Source organism: Panthera pardus, unplaced genomic scaffold (genome assembly GCF_024362965.1).
Source record: "Panthera pardus isolate Hobbes unplaced genomic scaffold, ASM2436296v1 HiC_scaffold_24, whole genome shotgun sequence".
NCBI classification, from domain to species: domain Eukaryota; kingdom Metazoa; phylum Chordata; class Mammalia; order Carnivora; family Felidae; genus Panthera; species Panthera pardus.
Genome location: NW_026526810.1, coordinates 22,476,851 through 22,498,915, shown reverse-complemented (window position 1 = coordinate 22,498,915; position 22,065 = coordinate 22,476,851). Strand labels below are relative to the sequence as shown.

Here is a 22,065-nt window from a genome sequence, read left to right as displayed (position 1 = left end):
AGCTTATGTTCTTGTGGGGGGGGGGGGAGATGGACAGTATACCAATTAAGTAAATACTATAAGGTGATAAATGCTCTAGAGGAGAAGTGGGATAGGAAGTGCCGGGGGTGGGAGTCAGGATAAATGGGTTGCAATTTAATGTATTTTAATTTATTAAATAATTTAATTTTTTATGTAATCTTTATACCCAACATGGGGCTTGAACTCTCAACCCTGAGATCAAGAGTTGTGTGCTCTACTGACTGAGCCAGCCAGGTGCCCCTAAATGGGTTGCAATTTTAAATAGAATGTTTGGGAAGGCTTCACTGAGGAAGTGATATATGAGTAAAGATGGAGTAAATCTTGAGTCTTTCAGATAAGTGGCCAATAATTAAAAAGCCCTGAGGCCTGAGTGTGTCTGGCATGTTGGGGAACATAAAGAGGCCAGTGTGGCTGGAGTGGAATGAACACCAAAGAGGAGAGGGGTCAAGGTATGGTCAGGGAGGTATGAGTGTGGTACGCTACTATGAAGACTTTGGCTTTTACTCTGAGATGGGGAGTAACTGGAAGAGTTGTGAACAGAGAGGCACTGCATTAAAAAATAACAGTTTAATTGAGATATAATTTATACACCATACAATTCAGCCATTAAAAAAAATGGCTTTTGTATCCACAGACTTGTGCAACCATCACCATAATGAATTTTAGAACATTTTTGCCATTTCAGAAAGAAACCTCATGCGCATTAGCAGTCACTCCCATTTTCCTCCAACTTCCTAGCCTTAGGCAACCAATAATCTATTTTCTGACTCTGTGGATTTGCCTGTTCGGGAAATTATGTATAAATTATTCGATATGTTATCTTTTGTGACTGGCTGGCTTCTTAGCATAATGTTTTTAAGGTTCCTTCATGTTGTAGCATGTATTAGCACTTTATTCCTTTTTATGGCCCAGTAATATTCCATTGTATGTATATACCACCTTCTATTTATCCATCATTTGATGGACATTTGGGTTGTTTCCACTTTTGGCCATTATGTATAATGGTGCTATGAATACTTGTGTATAAGTTTTTGTGTGGACTTATGTGTTGTATTTTACGTTTTTTTATTTATTTTTGGGACAGAGAGAGACAGAGCATGAACGGGGGAGGGGCAGAGAGAGAGGGAGACACAGAATCGGAAACAGGCTCCAGGCTCCGAGCCATCAGCCCAGAGCCTGACGCGGGGCTCGAACTCACAGACCGCGAGATCGTGACCTGGCTGAAGTCGGACGCTTAACCGACTGCGCCACCCAGGGGCCCCTGTGTTGTATTTTAAAAGGAGCAAATACACTTGGCAAAGGATAAATTACCTAGGCTCTGAGCCCAGAAGCAACTAGGTTCCAACTGCTACATTTCTTCATTCATTAGCTTTTCTTATGGGGTTAGGTCATTCTATACAGGAATATCCTTGTTGCTTTGTGTTCTATCTCGGTTTCTGCTTTGGGTTTGAGTAAAGGTTTGGCCACATTATATTGATATCCTGAAAAGTAAGATATGTTCTATGTGGAGACTTATATAATAGTAATTAAAATATTCTGATAAAATCTCAGTTTTTGAAAGTTCCTAAGAATAGGTATATCATGTTTTGTATCCTGGGTTGGCATTCATTAGTGGGTCATAAATCAGTTCAGTGAAAGCAGCATTTGAAAAATGAGAAGGAAATCTCAGAGTACATCTCACACAATAGGTATAAACATCACTTTATGAAACTTTTGTTGCAGTTAAACATTTGTGAACCGAGTAAGGATATACTATATGTGTGTTATGTGTACTATATAGATGGTAGTAAAAAAAAAAGTCTCTGGATTGAGAGATCATAGACTCTTAATGTAATTAATTAACAGTGTTTCTCTTGTATTTAATTAAAAAATTTTTTTGGAGAGCACTGAGGTATTGTTCAGCATGGAATATTTAAAACATGCGATATTACATCCAAACAGTATAAAAGAGCAATTTAATTTTTTTGTTTAATGTAATGACAAACTTGTGGTAATGAGACTTCTGTCTTTTTAAGAATAAATGTTTTTTTGACAATCTTATGACTAAGGATATATATATATATATATATATGTATTTTTTTTTTTTTTTATTGTAGGAGTCACACCCCAGGGGTTTATGTGGTAAATGAGCTTCTTGGCATACTAACGGAATTAAAGAATGATGGTAAGTGATCAAGCTACCTTAAACACTAACCTGTTTTTTTGTCCTTCCTTCCATATCTTTTTCATTTATTATCTTTGCAGTATACTCTAGAGCATCAGAGAGCTTTATTTCCTTTTACAGCTTCATAGTATTTCTTATTGATTTGTGTTGTTTTTAAATAGCTCTGATGGGCAAAGTGTAGTAAAAGCATTGCTTGTTTGCCAACTGTGATGGTAAGGAATGTGGCCAAAAACCTGAAAGTAAATTAAAAATGCCTGTGATCATCCATAACAGATAATTCCCATAATGAAAGTATATTCACTTTACTTTTTGTAACATTTCCTGTAATTCTAACAAATAAGAATTGAAAACTGATAGCTTGATAGGGAAAAAGAGAAAATAATTGAGAATTAAGCTTTTGTGTTCTGCCTAATTACCAGGAAGTAAAGAGTTCAAAAAATCTAAAAAACACTTTGGTCTGAGCCTATTAATTTTACAGCAACCATCCTCTGCATTTCTATAGTTCCTGAGGGCATATTGTAATATCATACAAAAGTTATTCCTGGTGCTAACTTGAAAGTACCAAGAAAGGAGGAAGTTGATTCAGTAGCCACTGTTTATTTTTTTACCTATTTATTTAAAAAATTTTTTAATCTGTATTTATTTTTGAGAGAGACAAAGCACGAGCAGGGGAGGAACAGAGAGAGGGAGACACAGAATCTGAAGCAGGCTCCAGGCTCTGAGCTGTCAGCACAGAACCTGACGTGGGGCTTAAACTCACGAACCATGAGTTCATGACCTGAGCCAAAGTCGGATGATTAACCGACTGAGCCACCCAGGTGCCCCAGCACCCATTGTTTAAAAGTCAGGGAAGTATGATCAGATTTTCATCCAAAATGGTAAAACTGAAAATAATTTGTGCTTAGCAGGGCTAACTTCAGTTACTTATTTTTGTTGAATACCTCGTTTACAAATGATGTTCATTTATTCATGATGTACTTATTTCAGTCATTTATTCATGATATCTTTATCATGCCAATTATTCATCATTCATGGGAGAAGATAGATGGTAAATACATAAGTATATGATTTAAAATATAATTGTGAGATGTGCTACAAAGGAGTACAGGTTTGTTCGAGCATATAAAAGGGGTCCTGGCTGAGTCCGGGGGTTAAAGTACTTCATTTTGAGAGAGTTACTTTTTAAGTTGGGACTTGAAAGACCAGTAGGTTTTATTTATTTATTTTATTTATTTATTTTTTTAAGACCAGTAGGTTTTAGTTGGGCTAAGAGAAACACCATCATCAAGGTGTCATCAAGGATTTGATTGCTTTTCTTCCCTTCTCTCTACCATCTAGTGTGTTTCCATTATATTAAGTTTCTTTATATGATCCTAATTGCCTAGAGGCAGATTTTCTATTTTTTTGGCAGAGTATCACATGACTGATGATGTGTCCTTCTCAGTGAATCACATCAGAAAGCATATGATGGTCAGTTTGTCCTGCTTTTGGTCATGTTACCTTTGATCACTTGGTTAATACAGGATTGTTTTTTCTGTTTAAAGTTTGTGTTTTCTCTTTTGAAATTAATGAGTAGTTTGTTGAGAGAGACTTTGAGGCTGTGTAAATACCCTGTACCTCATCAAATTGTCACCCGCTAGTTTTAGCACTCAATGATGGTAACACTTATTAAACATCTGTGAGGAAAAGGTTGACATACCCACCTATCCGTGTCTGGATACTTGGATTTTTTATTTTATTTAATGTTGTAGTCTATTACTATCATTATTTATTTTGATGCTCAAATTGTTCCAGATTTAGCCAGTGGAAGCTCCTCCAACCTGGCTTTTGCCATATGTCATTATTCTTTGAGCATTTCTGTACTTTGTAGTGTAACAAACTGATCCAGGTTCATTTGTGTTTTCACTGCCTCATTCTTTTTCCCACCTTATTACACAGGCTAGGGCCTTTTTTTGAAGGGAAGTGGTGATGGTGGGCAAGATCCTTGTCTCTTTCAGCATTATAGCATTAAATATGGTGTTTGTTGTAGTTTGTGAAGAGTTTTATCGCATGCTTTTTTTCATCTGTTGAGATGAACATAGGGCTTTACTCCTTTATTTTGCTTATTTGGTATATTACATTAATTGATTTGAAAATGTTATACCAGCCTTGCATATTTGAAATAAACTCAACTTGGTTGTGATATCTTAGCTGGATTTGATGTACAAATCTGTGTGTGTGTGTGTGTGTGTGTGTGTGTGTGTGTGTGGTATTTTCACATCTTCACTCTTGAACTGGGGGCCCATGGAACGGGATCCTTTAAGACATCCAACAAACGAGCCCACTCATGCCTGCATGGCACTGTGAAGAGCAAGAAGCCCTTTGTTGGCTGGCTGGGTGGAGTGGCTCTACCCAGAACCAGGGCTTGCAGAGCGGGTCCCCTTAAAACATCAGGGTTTGAATCCCAGCCCAGCACCTGGGGAGGGGGGAGACTGTGGAGTGGAACAAACTGGTGTGCTGGCATCTACACTGCACTGTGAGGACGGCTTAAACAGAGTGGTTTGGGACACCTGGTCCAGGGAGAATGACTGGAGTGTTGCTATTTTTCTCCCCATCACAACAAGGTGGGGCTTCAGGGAATGGGCAATGGGCCCACAGTGGAGGCATGACGCACCTATACCAAATCACGTCTCTCCACGCCTGGTAACTGCATATCTACTGGAGCAAGCCTGACACTGACCAGACCAGACAGCCCCTCATCCAGACCAACACAGTCACTGGTTCCACCGCACCATCAGATATCTGTCTAATGGTTTTGCATTTTCTGATTTGAGTTTTGGTCAGTCCTTACTGTTTACATACATGTATAAGTATATAATTTTTTTTTTTCTTCTTCCTTTTCTTCTGCATGTTCCTTCCCTTACCTATTCTGGTTACTCTGGTTGTTGGTTTGTTTAAAGAGACATTTTTAATCTATTCTTTTTATACCTCTTCTGTATCTCCTTCTTTATTTTCCCCCCTCTGTCTCTCTGGATTAAGCCATATAGTTCCTCTGATTCTTTGCCTGATCAGTTGTTTTTTTTTTTCTTTTCTCTTTCCTCACCCCTGTCATTTCTCTCTTATTCCTATGGGATAAGGCTTCTTCTACCACCAACCCCCCCCCCTCCCCCCCCCCCGCTTTAAAGATTTTTTCCAGGGTTACTTCAACAAACAAAGCACACCTGGTAGAAGGCCCAAACCACCACTACGAGTAGGGAAATAAAGCAAGCAGAGTCACAACAACAGAGAACATGCAACACACTCCAAAAACACCTCCTGAAGGGCCAAGCCCTGGACAGTATATGAGCCTTTTTTGATATAATAGTGCTCGCAGGTGCAGGCCACATAATAAGCTATTAAAACACACAAGGGACAGAAAACTATCCAAAATGATGATCCAAATGAATTCTCCTCAAAAGAAATTCCAGGAAGAAATGCCAGCTAGAGAATTGCTGAAAACAGATATAAACAATATCTGAGCAAGAATTTAGAATAATAGTCATAAAATTCATAGCTGGGCTTTAAAAAGCATAGAAGACAGCAGAGAATCTATTGCTTCAGAGATCAAGGAACTAAGAAATAGTCACCATGAATTAAGAAATACTGTAAATGAAGTACAAAATAAACTAGATGCAGTGACATCAAAGATGGAGGAAGCAGATGGGAGAATAAGTGAAATGGAAGATAAAATTAATGGAAAATGATGAAGCCAAGAAAAAGATAAGAAAATACTAGATGAGGAGGGGGGAATTAGAGAACTAAGTGATTCAATGAAATGTAATAGTATCCATATCATAGTTTCAGAAGAAAAGAGAAAGGGGCAGAAGGTTTACTTGAACAAATTATAGCTGAAAACTAATTTGGGGAAGGAGGCAGATATCCAAATCGAGGAGGCACAGAGAACTCCCTTCAGATATAACAAGAATATGTCTTCTCCATGGGATATCATGCTGAAACTGGCAAAATACAAAGATAAAGAGAGAATTATGAAAGCAGCTAGGGACAAATGGGCCTTAACCTACAAGGGTGGACATATAAGGGTAGTAGCACACCTGTCCACTGAAACTTGGCAGGCCGGAAGGGAATGGCAGGAAATATTCAATGTACTGAATAGGAAAAATATGCAGCCAGGAATCCTTTATTCAGCAAAACTGTCATTCAGAATAGAGGGAGACAGAAAGGCTTTCCCAGACAAACAAAAACTGACGGAGTTCATGACCACTAAACCAGCCATGCAAGAGATTGGAAGGGTGACTCTGTGAGTGGAATGCTGCAAAGACTACAGAGGACCAGAGATATCACTACAAGTGTGAAACCTACAGATAACACAATGACACTAAATCCATATCTTTGAATAATCACTCTGAAGGTAAATGGACTAAATGCTCCAATCAAAAGACATAGGATATCAGAATGGACAAAAAAACAAGACCCATCTATATGCTGTCTACAAGAGACTCATTTTAGATCTGAGAACACCTTCAGATTGAAAGTGAGGGGATGGAGAGCCATCTATCATGCTACTGGAAGTCAAAAGAAAGCTGGAGTAGCCGTACTTACATGAGACAAACTAGATTTTAAACTAAAGAAGGGCATTATATAATAATTACAGGGTCTATCCATCAGGAAGAGCTAACAGTTATAAATGTCTATGTGCCAAATACAGGAGCCCCCAAATATATAAAACAATCACAAACATGAGCAAAAATCCAGGACCAAAGAACTTCAACAAGCGAATTCTACTCAACATTTAATGAAGAGTTAATACCTATACTATCAAACTATTTCAGAAAATAGAAGAGGAAGAAAAGCTTCCAAATTCATTCTATGATGCCAGCATTATCCTGATACCAAAATCAGATAAAGACGTTACAAAAAAAGAGAACTACAGGCCACTATCTCTATTGAACACAGATGTAAAAACCCTCAACAAAATACTAGCAAACCAAATCCAACAATATAAAAAAATCATTCACCACAATTAAGTGGCATTCACTCCTGGGTTGCAAGACTGGTTCAATATTCACAAATCAATCAACTTGCTATATCATAACAAGAGAAAGGATAAAAACCATATGATCCTTTCAATAGATGCAGAAAAAGCACCTGACAAAGTACAACATCCATTCATGATTAAAACCCTCACCCACATAGGTTGAGAGTTAATATATCTCAACATAATAAAGGCCATATATGAAAAACTCACAGCAAACAACATCAAAAACTGAGAACTAAGATCAGGAAGAAGACAAGGATGTCCACTCTTACCATGTTTATTCAACATAGTCCTGGAAGTCCTAGCCACAACAATCAGACAAGAAAAAGAAATAAAAGGCATCCAAATCAGTGAGGAAGAAGTAAAACTTCCACTATTTGCAAATGAATCATACAATATATCAAAAACCCTAAGAATTCCACCAAAAAACTACTAGAACAATAAATAAACTCAGTGAGGCCACAGGATTCAAAATCAATACACAGAAATCCACCGCATTTCCATAAGCTAATAATGAAGTAGCAGAAAGAGAATTAAAAAAACAATCCCATTCACAATTGCACCAAAAATAATAAAATACCTGGAAATACATTTAACCAAAAAGGTGAAAGATCTATACTCTGAAAACTATAAAACAATGATGAAAGATATTGAGGACAACACAAAGAGGTGGAAAGATATTCCATGCTCGTGGACTAGGAGAACAAATATTGTTAAAATGTCCCTACTACCCAAAGCAACCTACAGATTTAATGCAATCCCTATCAAAATACCAACAGCATTCTTCACAGAACTAGAGCAAACTAACCTAAAATTTACATGGAACCACAGAAGACCCCAAACGGAAAAAAAAAAAAAAAAAAAACAACTTGAAAAAGAACAACAAAATTGGAGGTATCACAATCCCAGATTTCAAGTTATATTACAAAGCCATAATAATCAAAACAGTATAGTACTGGCATAAAAACATAGATCAACAGAACTGAATAGAGAGCCTACAAATATGTCAACATTTATGGTCAATTAATATTTGACAAAGGGAGCAAGTGTATACAATGGAGAAAAGACAGTCTCTTCAACAAATGCTGTTGGGAATAGCTGACAGCTATGAGCAAATCAATGAAACTGGACCACTTTCTTACACCATACACAAAAATAAATTCAAAATGAATTAAAGACTTAAATGTGACCTAAAACCATAAAAATTCTAGAAAAAAGCACAGGCAGTTTATTTCTCTGACATTGGCTACAGCAGCATTTTTCTATATATGTCTCCTGAGGCATGGGACTACATGAAAATAAAAGCCTTCTGCACAAAGGAAATAATCAACAAAACTAAAAGACAACCTATGGAATGGAAGAAGATATTTGCAAAGGACATATCTGATAAAGGGTTAGTATCCAAAATATATAAAGAACTTATACAACTCAACACACAAAAAAGCAAATAATCCAATTAAGGAATGGGCAGAGAACAGGAACAGACATTTCTCAAAAGACAGACAGCTAACACATGAAAAGATGTTCAACATCACTGATCATCAGGGATATGCAAATCAAAACCACAATGAGCTATCACATCACACCTGTCAGAATGTCTAAAATCAAAAACGCAAGAAACAGCAAGTGCCAATGAGGATGTGGAGAAAAAGGAACCCTGTGCACTGCTGGTGGGAATGCAAAATGGCACAGCCACTGAAGAAAACACTAAGAAGTTTCCTCAAAAAATTAAAAATAGAACTACAATATGATCCAGCAATTCCACTATGAGGTATTTACCCAAAGAATATAAAAACATTAAATCAAAAAGATATATGCATCTCTATATTGTGGCATTATTTACAATAGTGAAATTATGGGAGCAGCCATTGACAGATGAATGGATAAAGATGTAGTATACACATAAATTAGAATATTACTCAGCCATAAGGCGGAATGAAATCTTGCCATTTGCAACAACATGAATGGGTCTAGAGTGTATAATGCAAAGTAAAATAAGTCAGGTAGAGAAAGACAAATAGCATACAATTCCACTCATATACAGAATTTAAGAAATCAAACAAATGAACAAGAACAAGAGACAAACTAATACAGAGAATTGTTGAATCACTATATTGTATACCAGAAACTAATATAACACTGTATGTTAACTCTGCTGGAATTAAATTTAAAAAAGAATGGTAACTATATCAATATTGAACAAAGCCAATATTAAGGCAAGGATTACTGCTAGAGACAGAGTGATATTTCAAAATGATAAAAGGTTCATCAACCAGTAAAATGTAACAATTCTAAATATACATCTAATATCATAAAAGGAAAAACTGAAATAGAAAAAAAAACACTATTACTATGGAAGATTTTAACATACCTCTTAAGAAGATGGCAGAATAGACAAAAAGAGTTAACAATACAGAAGTCTGAACAACATAACGAGCAAACTTGACATATCTGACACATCTGGAACCCAACACTCAACAATGATCGAATATACATTCTTTTCCAGTGTATGGAATTTTCCAGACTGTTGATATCCTGGGTCATAAGCAGGCCGCACTAAATTTCAAAGAATAGAAAGTACCAAAGAGAGACAACCAGAAGAATCCCTGTACATTAGGAAATTAGGCAATACATTTCTAACTAACATACATATAAGAAGCCACACTGGAAATTTTAAAATACTTTCAACTGAGTCATAATAAAAATATGATACATCAGTACTTGTACAGCAGCCAAAGCCATGCTTAAAGGAAAATGTATAGCCATAAATGAGAGAATGTCAAAAAGCTAAAAACCAATTATCTGAGTCTCTATTTCAAGAAGCCAGAAACAGTAGCATATTAATTCCAAAAAAGAAGGAAATATTAAGCACCAAAAATAAATAAAATACAAGACAAACCTATGATAATAAAAAACTAATAATAAAACCTAAAATGGGCTATTTGAAAACACCAATGAAATGTTGATTAAAATGAAACATCACTGTAGATTCTAGAACCTCCAACATTTAAGGGAAAAAAAGGATATTAAAAATATCAATTTACAGTATTTGATGACATGCAAATTCCTTGGAAAACATAAATTATCAAACTTTGGCATAAAACGAAACAAAATCTGAGTATTTATTAAAGAAACTGAGTCCCACAAAAGAAAAAATCCAGAGCCCATTGGTTCCACTGGTGAATTTTCCAAACCATGTAAACAAAAAATTACACTAACTTCATAAAGAAAATAAAATAGAAGGAACACAACTCATTTTATGAGGCCTGCATCACCCTGATAACAGAACCTAACAGGATAATACAAGCAAAGTAAATTGCCAGTTCAAACTATATTTTTTTTTAAATATAATTTATTGTCAAGTTGGCTAACACACAGTGCATACAGTGTGCTCTTGGTTTTGGGGGTAGATTCCCGTAATTCATCGCTTACACACAACACCCAGTGCTCATCTCAACAAGTGCCCTCCTCAATGCCCATGAACCATTTTCCCCTCTCCCCCGTGCCCTACCATCAACCCTCAGTTTGGTCTCTGTATTTAAGTCTCTTATGGGTTTGCCTCCCTCTCTGTTTAAAACTATTTTTTCCCTTTCCCTTTCCTAAAACTATTTTTTCCCTTTCCCTTTCCCCATGGTCTTAAGTTTCTCAACTTCCACATATGAGTAAAAACATATGATACCTGTCTTTCTCTGACTTATTTCACTTAGCATAATATTCTCCAGTTCCACCCAGGTTGTTGCAAATGGCAGGATTTCATTCTTTCTCGTTGCCAAGTAGTATTCCATTGTAGATATAAGCCACATCTGCTTTACCCATTCATCAGTTGATGGACATTTGGGCTCTTTCCATTCTTTCACTATTGTTGAAAGCGCTGCTGTAAACACTGGGGTACAAGTGCCACTATGAATCAGCATTCCTGTATCCTTTAGATAAATTCCTAGTAGTGCAATTGCTAGGTCAAAGGGTAGTTCTATTTTTAATATTTTGAGGGACGTCCATACTGTTTTCCAGAGTGGCTGCACTAGTTTGCATTCCCACCAACCGTGTAAGAGGGTTCCCGTTTCTCTACATCTTTGCCAATATCTGTTGCTTCCTGAGTTGCTAATTTTAGCCACTCTGACCAGTGTCAGGTGGTATCTCAGTGTGATTTTGATTTGTATTTCCCTGATGATGAGTGATGTTGAGCATCTTTCATATGTCTGTTGGCCATCTGGATGTCTTCTTTGGAAAAGTGTCTATTCATGTCTTCTGCCCATGTCTTCACTGGATTGTTTATTTTTCAGGTGTTGAGTTTGGTAAATTCTTTATAGATTTTCGATACTAACCCTTTATCCGATGTGTCATTTGCAAATATCTTCTCCCATTCTGTCAGTTGCCTTTCAGTTTTGTTGATTGTTTCCTTTGCAGTACAGAAGTCTTTTATCTTGATGAGATCCCAATAGTTCATTTTTGCTTTTATTTCCCTGGCCTTCGGAGACGTGTCGAGTAAGAAGTTGCTATGGCTGAGGTCAAAGAGGTTGTTGCCTGTCTTCTCCTCTAGGGTTCTGATGGTTTCTTGTCTCACATTTAAGTCTTTCATCCATTTTGAGTTTATTTTTATGTATGGTGTAAGAAAGTGGTCCAGTTTCATTCTTCTGCATGTTGCTGTCCAGTTCTCCAGGCACCATTTGCTAAAGAGACTGCCTTTTTTCCATTGGATAATCTTTCCTGCTTTGACAAAGATGAGTTGGCCATACATTTGTGGGTCCGTTTTTGGGTTCTCTATTCTGTTCCATTGGTCTGTGTGTCTGTTTTTGTGCCAACACCATACTGTCTTGATGATTACAACTTTGTAGTAGAGACTAAAGTCTGGGATTGTGATGCCTCCTACTTTGGTTTTCTTCTTCAATATTACTTTGGCTGTTTGGGGTCTTTTGTGGTTTCATACAAATTTTAGGATTGTTTGTCTAGCTTTGTGAAAGATGCTGGTGTTATTTTGGTTGGGATTGCATTGAATGTGTAGATTGTTTTGGGTAGTATCAACATGTTAACAATATTTGTTCTTCCAATCCATGAGAATGGAATGTTTTTCCATTTCTTTGTGTCTTCTCCAATTTCTTTCATAAGTTTTCTATAGTTAAACATATAGATCTTTTACATCTTTGGTTACATTTATTTCTATGTATTTTATGGTTCTTGGTGCAACTCCAAATGGGATCGATTTCTTGATTTCTCTTTCTGTTGCTTCATTATTGGTGCATAGAAATGCAACCGATTTCTGTACACTGATTTTTGTATCCTGCAACCTTGCTGAATTCATGTATCAGTTCTAGCAGCTTTTTGGTGGAGTCTTTCAAGTTTTCCATGTAGAGTGTCATGTCATGTGCAAAAAGTGAGTCTGAACTTCTTCTTTGCCAATTTAGATGCCTTTTATTACATTTTGTTGTCACATGGTCATCTATCTGTAAGAAACCAGAAAGTGTTATCTAGCTTTGTAGCAGGAGAAAAACCTAGTGATTTTGGTGAACATATTATTGTCTCTGTCCCAGAGGCTGTTATAATAATTTTGCTTCACATGGTAATGGTTCAGACTAGGGTAATACTAGTGGATTTATAATTTCAAGATATATGTAGGGATAGAATTGGTAATATTTGATAACTGTTCTAACAGATCTCAAAACAAAGTAGCTCATAAAGAATTGCAATTTATTTTTGTCCATTGTGATAGTCCAAATAGCCTCAGTTCATTTATGGCTTTATTCAGTCTTTAGAAAGATGTGAAATACCAGTAAGATCTGACAAAGTTATCATTCTGTTAGGGAAATTGAACCAGTCACTCAGTTTCTGAGATAAGTTTGTGGTTTGTAAAAATGTAAATGCTACAATTCTTAGAGTTTTAATGTACTCCTGGTGTTCAGTGACTGGTAATCTTATCTTCATTCTATTTAAAATATGAAGGGCTTAGTAGTGGGAATTTAAAACAAAGGGTCTTGAGGCACCTGGGTAAGGCTCAGTCGGTTAAGCATCTGACTTTGGCTCAAGTCATGATCTTGTGGTTTATGAGTTCGAACCCCACATGGGGACATGCTGACAGTGTGGAGTCTCCTTTGGATCCTCTGTCTCCCTGTCTCTGCTTCTCCCTGTCTCTCTTTCTCTCAAAAATAAAATAAAAAACATTAAAAAAATACAAAGGTCTTTCCTGAATTATTTGAAAAGCTGAAAACCATCTTAAAAAGGACGGGGATTTCATTTTATGAGCAAGTAGTATTATGGATGGATTTTGAAGAATTTATAAGGAGTAGATATTTTTATGGAGATACAAACATAAAAATTTAATAAATGGTGCTTGAAACCAGTTCAGGATTATGAACCAAGTTGCTTAAAGTGGAAATTATTCAGGAGAAAAATAGGTTGAAACTTCTTTTCCCAATCTAGGAGCAAGTCTCAGAAATTATATGCATAAATCATAAACTGAGAGTTAAACATAAAAACTTTAATTCAAGACTGATATTTATTCCTTTTATTGAAACATTTAGTATTTGAAGAAGCCTCTGCAAAATCTCCATATGGCACTAGGTGGCACACTGTGACTTTGGATGAAAATAATATATTTTGTTTACGTCTCCTGGAAGAAAAGAACTTAGATGAAAATTTTGTTTGAAATAGATAATCTGTAATGTTATGAAGTATCTCAGAGTCATTTATTGAATACCAAGCCCTGATGCTGAGATTAAAATGTTTAAAACTACTGTACTTTAAGTTACTACTGACATCCTTACAATAATAGGGTTATTAAAAATGACTAGAATTTATTAGTTTATTGAAGAGTTCACTCAGCATATATTACAGAATGCACCTATACTTTTATGGAAAAATGATTTTCAGTCAGGCGTTGTTGTAAGATGAATGTTATACTGGTTTTGCATATGAAATATTAGAATTAAGAATTAAAATAAAGTCTTGAGCTAGTAGCTCTTTCTTTGAATGTGTGCATGTGTACTGAATATAAAAGAACTAACTTTGCAAAATTTATGGTAGAACTGAAACATTTATAGAAGAAAAGAATATTAGATTTCCAGTTTTCTGTTCAGACATTACTGCAGCATTGCTATCTTGTGATAACTTTAGTTCCTAGAAATTCATGAATTTATGAAGACTCTTGAGTTAGAGAATAATGTATAGAATGATGGATTTTGTGATCTGATATGTATCTCCATTTATCTACCTGTAAGATTTTATGTGATTGCATAATTGTTGGAAATATCTGAAATTATCGGAAAAAGAGCTGAAGAGCAGGCCACCTACTTAAACTTGTTCATCTGGCCTGAAAGAAATAGTTATACTCCTTGGTTAAACAATGCTTAGGTAACCTAAATGATAGATGCCAATCTAAGTTATCTATAGAGCTAATAATCATTGGGTGATGAGTTTAATCAAAAGGAGATTTTATTGTGTTAAATTTATTGGAAAGTATGGGAATAGAGATGATTCAAGAATTTTGCACAGGATGGAGTTGGAAGAGTGGTCACAGATTAATGAGTGTTGGTGTAAGCTTATGAGTTAGGTAAGTAGATGCCATGTGGATATCCGGTGTAAAGTCAGAGGAATGAAAGAATGTAGGGGTAGGTATTTATTTTAAAGATGTAAAAGTTAAATTCTGGCTGCTTTCATACAAAAACTATGATTGAGTAGTTGTCACAGAGATTGTATGGCCTGCAAAGCCTGAAATAAATTATCTGGCCCTTTGTAGAAGTTTGTTGACCCATGCTTTAGAGGGTAATGCCTTTTTCTTCTCTTCAAGTCATACCGCTAGTCAAGCAGTTTCTTTGAGAATAATGTATTGCTTTCTTTCACATACTCCCGCAATAAACAAGCAATTAAAATTAACCAGTAGGTGAGGAGAACCCAAAATGGAATGTGAATAATGTAATCACACTGAAAGTGGTGAGGATGGGAAGTACTAATTTAAGTAATTTTGGAAAACAAAATGCAGTACTTTGGATGCTGTAAGGCTAAAGATAAGAACTTTATAGAAATGTAATCTTAATAATATGTTTCTCAGAGTTGTGGGCTCGCAATTATGAAACTATTTTATTTGTATGTTAGAATTGAACATGTAAGTAAATTCAGATAATGAGAACTGAGTTTCTCACTGGTAGAGAAAGAAATTACAAATGAAAGGGAAAGAGTAAAATCAACCGTACGCGTGGGATTAAAATCAGAGGTATCAGACCTGTGATACGTAAGTGGTGGTGCTACAGTGTGTACACAGCAGTATTTGTGCTTCTTAGAAGAGCACATTTCCAAACTGAAGATTGTATTTATTCTTGAAGTAATTTGTTTATTTTTAAAGTTGTAAAATCAGTTTTTTTAGAAATAAAAAAATCTCTGACTTACTTTCTTTTCCTCGTTTAATCTTTCAATCCCAAATTAGTTTTAAGTGTTTCCTTTATGAGAAAATGTGAGAAATAATGAATTTGTCAGCCAAGTATATTTTATATGTTGACTAATCTAAAATATAATAAATATTCTCTTTTCTCTATATAGGCTTCATTCCAGCGCTCTAATAGTCATGACAAAGTAAGGAGAATAGTTGCGGAGGAGGGTCGTACAGCAAGAAATCTGATAGCTTGGAGTGTTCCACTAGAAAGCAAAGATGATGATGGTATGTGTTTTTAAAAAGTTTCATTTTTGTTGTAAATTAGGAGGATATATTTAGCCCTAAACAGTAGATAGACCGAAAACAGTTTACAATTCAAACTCTTGAGCAAATTAGCATGCATTAAATAGGAAATAACTTTTCTGTTGCTTTTTTATCTTAGCTAATATACAAATGGTTTCATGAAAGTGTTAGTTTTGCTCTTTCACATAGGAAGGAATGTGGGTTATGATCGGCATATTAATTTTCTTTTTTAAGTTATAGGAGATTTAGATTTTTTTCTTTTGTTAAATTCTTCTGAAAATAAAGAGGCTTTAAAATTTTACTGTATTCACTACAGTTACCTAGGTATAGTTTAATATAATGTTTTAGAAAATAAAAGGTGAGTGTATTTCTTTAGTTATTATTTGAACTAGTTCTTTCACTTCAATGGGTAGAATGATTGTGAGCACTGCCTAGATCCTGGGGATCCAGAAGATTGTCTGGGGATATAGAAAAAAGGAGGGTGGAGTGTGCCAAAGGGCACCTCACTTTGAAATTTTCTGAGGGCTTGTAGAATATTCCTCATATTGGGTTTGTGTGATGTCCTTTCATGATTAGATTCAGTTACATATTTTTGGAGGGATTCTGTAGAAATTATGTTGTGTCCTTTTCAGGGCATCATAGGAGGCACAAGATAGTGGTTTTGTTTTGTTACTATCGATGTCAACATTTACCACTTGGTTATCTTCTGAGTTTCTCTACTGTTAAGTGACTAACTTTTTCCTTTGTAATTAATAAGTAATATGTGGTAAGATAGTTTGAAACTATGTAAATATGTCTTAAAACAGTCTACCCACTACTTTCAGCTTCTGTTGATAATTCTTAGCTAAGTTATTACTTCTGGTGGTTGTAAAATGGTGATTTGCTAACCTCAGCGTTCCTTCTATACTTATTAACTGACATTTAAAAAAAAAAGATTTATTGATTTTTGAGAGAGAAAACGTGAGTGTGGAAGGGGCAGAGAGAAGGGGGGACATATAATCCAAAGCAGGCTCTGAGCTGACAGCAGACAACCCGATGCGGAGCTTGAACTCCTGCACCATGAGATCATGACCTGAGCCAAAGTTGGAGGCTCAACCAACTGAGCCAACCAGGTGCCCCTAGCTGACATTTTATTAAAAAGTGTATTTATTTATTTTTGAAAGAGAGTGAGTGCGTGCACACAAGTGGATGAGGGGCAGAGAGAGAGAGAGGGAGAGAGGGAGACACAGAATCCAAAGCAGGCTCCAGGCTGTGAGCTGTCAGCACAGAGCATGACTCTGGGTTTGAACTCACAAACTGTAAGATCATAACCTAAGCCAAAATCAGCGCTTAATCAACTGAGCCACCCAGATGCCCCTATTAGCTGACATTCTAATGTAAGGAAGAGCTTTCTCTTTTCTCTTTGTATTTATATGTGTAAGTTTATATTTGTTTAAATTTGCATGGGGTCATGATTTCTAATTTAATTTAATTTCATATTTAAAGTTATAATCTATCACTCTGTTTTGATGCTTAAATTGTTCTAGGTTTGTCTTAATTGTTCTGTCAGTGGGAGACCTGTTTTAAGCTGGCTCCTGTTTCCTTTTGACATATTTTTCTTCTTTGAGAACACCCTTACCCAGCAGGATGTTTCAAGCCATATAAGAGTTCATCTGTGTTTTATTCTTTTGAATTTACTTTATGTTTACATATATTTTTTAAAATATAAAATTTATTGTCAAGTTGGTTTCCATACAACACCCAGTGCTCATCCCAACAGGTGCCCTCCTCAATGCCCATCACCCACTTGCCCCTCCCTCCCACCCCCCATCAACCCTCAGTTTATTCTCAGTTTTTAAGAGTCTCTTATGGTTTACCTCCTTCCCTCTCTGTGTATGTTTACCTATTTTTTACATTTTATCTTGCTTTTTATACTTTTTTACTTAAAAGTTTATTTTATCTGTATTTTACTTTCTACACTTTTATCTCTGATCCATTTGTAGTTTATTCTTGCATATTGTGTGAGGTGTGGGTCTCATTTTATCTTTTCCCATATGGTAAACAAGTTGCTCCAGCATCACTTACTATAAAGTCCATCTTGGCCCCATTGTTTTTGAGATGTCAGCTTATCATAAATTGAATTTCCATATGTAGTTATATTCTGTTTCACTGGGGTGTTCATTCATGTATGAAGGCCATGCTGTTTTAATTATAGAGGCATTATAGTATATTAAAATATCTGTTTAGGGGTGCCTGGGTGGCTCAGTTGGTTAAGCACCCACCTTCGCCTCAGGTCGTCTCACGGCTCGAGGGTTCAGGCCCTGCATTGGGCTCTGTGCTGACAACTCCCCTGCTCACACACGGTCTCTCTCTCTCAAAAATAAACATTAAAAAAAAAATCTGTTTGGACCAGTCCTCCCTCAGTAGCTTTTCTTTGTCAGTCTTCCTAGATATTTTTAAGGAACAGTTACTTTGAATCAAAAATTACTGAATAGAGAGGGAAGTTAAATTTGTCTTAAAAATTTTTTTAAATGTTTATTTTTTGAGAGAGCAGAAGCGAATGAACTGATGGGACTATTGAACTGTTGGGGAGGGGCGGAGAGAGATGGAAACACAGAATCTGAAGCAGGCTCCAGGCTCTGAGCTGTCAGCACAGAGCCTGACATGGGACTCGAACTCATGAACTGTGAGATCATGATGAGCCGAAGTCAGACACTTAACCAACTGAGCCACTGAGGCATCCCAAATTTATCTTTTTATATTTAGCTCTATTCTAGCCAAAAAAAAATTTTTTTTTAATTTAAATCCAAGTTAGGTAACATATAGTGTAATAATGATTTCAGGAATAGAATTTAATGATTCATCACTTACATATAACACCCAGTGCTCATCCCAACAAGTGTCCTCTTAATGCTCCATGCCCCTTTAGCTCTCCCCACCACCCAACACTCTGCCAGCAACCCTCACTCAGTTTGTCCTCTGTACTTAAGAGTTCTCTTATGGTTTATCTCCTTTTGTTTTTATTATTTTTGCTTCCCTTATGTTCATGTGTTGTGTATCTTAAATTCCATGTGAGTGAAATCATATGATATTAGTCTTTCTCTGACAAATATCCTCTAGTTCCCTCCACATTTTGCAAGTGGCAGGATTTCATTCTTCTTGATCACCGAGTAATATTTGATTGTGTATATATATCACATCTTCTTTATCCATTCATCCGTCGATGGACATTTGGGCTCTTTCCATACTTTGGCTATTGTCGATAGTGCTGCTATAAACATAGAGGTGCATGTGCCCCTTCAAATCAGCACTCCTGTATCCTGTGGATAAATACCTGGTAGTGCAATTGCTAGATCATAGGGGCAGTTCTATTTTAATTTTTTGAGGAACGTCCATACTGTTTTCCAGAGTGGCTGAACCAGTTTGCATTCCCACCAGCAGTGCAAAAGAGATCCTCTTTCTCCGGATCTTTGCCAGCATCCGTTGTTGCCTGAGTTGTTAATGTTAGCCATTCTGACAGGTGTGAGATGGTATCTCATTGTGGTTTTGATTTGTATTTCCCTGATAAGGAGTGATGTTGAGCATTTTTTCATGTGTCTGTTAGCTATGTGGATGTTTTCCTTTGAAAAGTGTCTATTCATGTCTTTGCCCATTTCTTCACTGATTATTTGTTTTTTGAGCTTTGAGTTTGATTAAGTTCTTTATAGATTTTGGATATTAACCCTTTGTCTGCTATGTCATTTGCAAATATGTTCTCCCCTTTCGTTGGTTGCGGTTTAGTTTTGCTGATTGTTTCCTTTGTTGTGGAGAAGCTTTTTGTCTTGATGAGGTCCCTCCCAATAGTTCATTTGTGCTTTTGTTTCCCTTGCATGGAGGGAAGTAAGAAGTTGCTGTGGCTGAGGTCAAAGAGGTTGTTGCCTGTTTTCTTCTCTAGGATTTTGATGGCTTCCTGTCTTACATTTAGACCTTTAATCCATTTTGAGTTTATTTTTGTGTATGGTGTAAGAAAGTGGTCCAGGTTCATTTTTCTGCATGTTGTTGTCCAGTTTTCCCCTCACCATTTGCTGGAAGAGACTATCTTTTTTCCACTAGATATTCTTTCTGCTTTGTCAAAGATTAGTTGGCCATACATTTGTGGATCCATTTTGGGTTCTCTGTTCTGGTCCATTGATCTGTGTGTCTGTTTATGTGCCAGTACCATACTGTCTTGATGATTACAGCTTTGTAATATAGCTTGAAGTTCGGAATTATGATGCCTCCAGCTTTGGTTATCTTTTTCAGGATTGCTTTGGCTATTCAGGGTCTTTTCTGGTTCCATACTAATTTTAGAATTGTTTGTTCTAGCTCTGTGAAGAATGTTGGTGTTATTTTGATAGGGATTGCATTGAATGTATAGCTTGCTTTGGGTAGTATTGACATTTTAACAATATTTGCTTTTCCAATCCATGAGCATGGAATGTTTTTTTTGTGTCTTCTTCAATTTCTTTCATAAGCTTTCTATAGTTTTTGGTGTATAGACTTTTCACATCTTTGGTTAGGTTTCTTCCTGGATATCTTATGGTTTTGGTGCAATTGTAAATGGGATTGAGTCCTTGATTTCTCTTTTTGCTGTTTCATTATTGGTATATAGAAATGCAACCGATTTCTGTACATTGATTTTATATCCTGTGACTTTGCTGAACTCCTGGATCAGTCCTACCAGTTTTTTGGTGGAGTCTTTTGGGTTTTTTATATAGACTATCATGTCCTTTGCAAAGAGTGAATGTTTGACTTCCTCCTTGCTGATTTGGATGCCTTTTATTTCTTTGTGTTGTCTGCTGAGGCTGGGATTTCCAACGCTGTGTTGAATAACAGTGGTGAGAGTGGACATCCTTGTCATGTTCCTGACCTTAGGGGAAAAGCTCTCAGTTTTTCCCCATTGAGGATGATATCAGTGGTGGGTTTTGTATATGGCCTTTATGATCTTGATGTGTGATCCTTCTATACCTATTTTTTTGTATAAAAGTTTTTTATCAAGAAAGGATGCTGTATTCTACATCTATTGAGAGGATCATGTGGTTCTTATCCTTTCTTTTATCAATGCAATGTATCACATTGATTAATTTGGAGATATTGAACCAGCTCTGTATCCCAGGAATAAATTCCACTTGATCATGGTGAATGATTCTGTTAATGTATTGTTGGATCCAGTTTCCTAGTATCTTGTTGAGAATTTTTGCATACATGTTCATCAGGGAAATTAGTCTGTACTTTTCCTTTTTAGTGGGATCTTGTCTGGTTTTAGAATCAAGGTAATGGTGGCCTCATAGAACAAGTTTGGAATTTTTCCTTCAATTGCTATTTCTTGGAACAGCAAGGTATTAACTCTTCTTTACATGTTTAGTAGAATTCCCCTGGAAAGCCATCCAGCCCTGGATTCTTGTTTGTTGGTACATTTTTGATCACTGATTCAGTTTTTTACTGGTTATGGGTCTGTTCAAATTTTCTATTTCTTTTTGTTTCAATTTTGGTAGTTTATGTGTTTCTAGGAATTTTCCATTTCTTCCAGATTGCCCAGTTTGTTGGCCTATAATTGCTCATACTATTCTCTTAATATTGTTTATAATTTTGCAGTGTTGGTTGTGATCTCTCCTCTTTCATTCATGATTTTATTTATTTGGGTTCTTTTCCATTTTCTTAAAAAAAATTTTTTTTTAGTGTTTATTTTTGAGAGAGAGGGAGAGAGAGGGAGGGAGGGATGGAGGGAGAGAAAGCACGAGCAGGGAGGTGCAGAGAGAGAGAGGGAGACACAGAATCTAAATCAGTCTCAAGGCTCTGAGCTGTCAGCACAGAGCCCGATGTGGGGCTTGAACTCATGGACTGTGAGATCATGATCTGAGCTGAAGTCGGATGCTTAATTTATTGAGCCATCCAGGTGCCCTTCCCTTTTCTTTTTGATCAAAAGGAGGTTTATCAATTTTGCTAATTCTTTCAGAGAACCAACTCCTGGTTTCATTGATCTGTTCTGTGTTTTTTTTTTTTCTTATTTTTAATTTTGTTGTCATTGATTTCTGCTTTAATCTTTGTTAGTTCCCATCATCTGCTGGTTTGGGGCTTTATTTGCTGTTCTTTTTCCAGCTCTTTTAGGTGTAAGGTCAGGTTATGTATTTGAGACCTTCCTTCTTCAGAAAGGTCTGGATTGCTATGTACTTCCTTCTTATGACTGCCTTTGCTGCATCCCAGAGG

General features: G+C 36.2%; 1 protein-coding gene across 3 annotated transcripts in view; it reads left to right on the top strand.

Moving 5' to 3' along the window:
* Nucleotides 1-2,115: 2,115 nt before the first annotated feature.
* Nucleotides 2,116-22,065, top strand: part of SCAPER (S-phase cyclin A associated protein in the ER) — a 504,168-nt gene continuing 484,218 nt past the window's right edge. For all 3 annotated transcript variants that reach the window (XM_019441359.2, XM_019441358.2, XM_019441356.2), the window contains exons 1-2: nt 2,116-2,185; nt 15,726-15,843. In XM_019441359.2, coding sequence (XP_019296904.1) covers nt 2,180-2,185; nt 15,726-15,843 — 124 coding nt within the window. In that variant the 5' untranslated portion in view covers nt 2,116-2,179. The remainder of the gene's footprint in view (nt 2,186-15,725; nt 15,844-22,065) is intronic.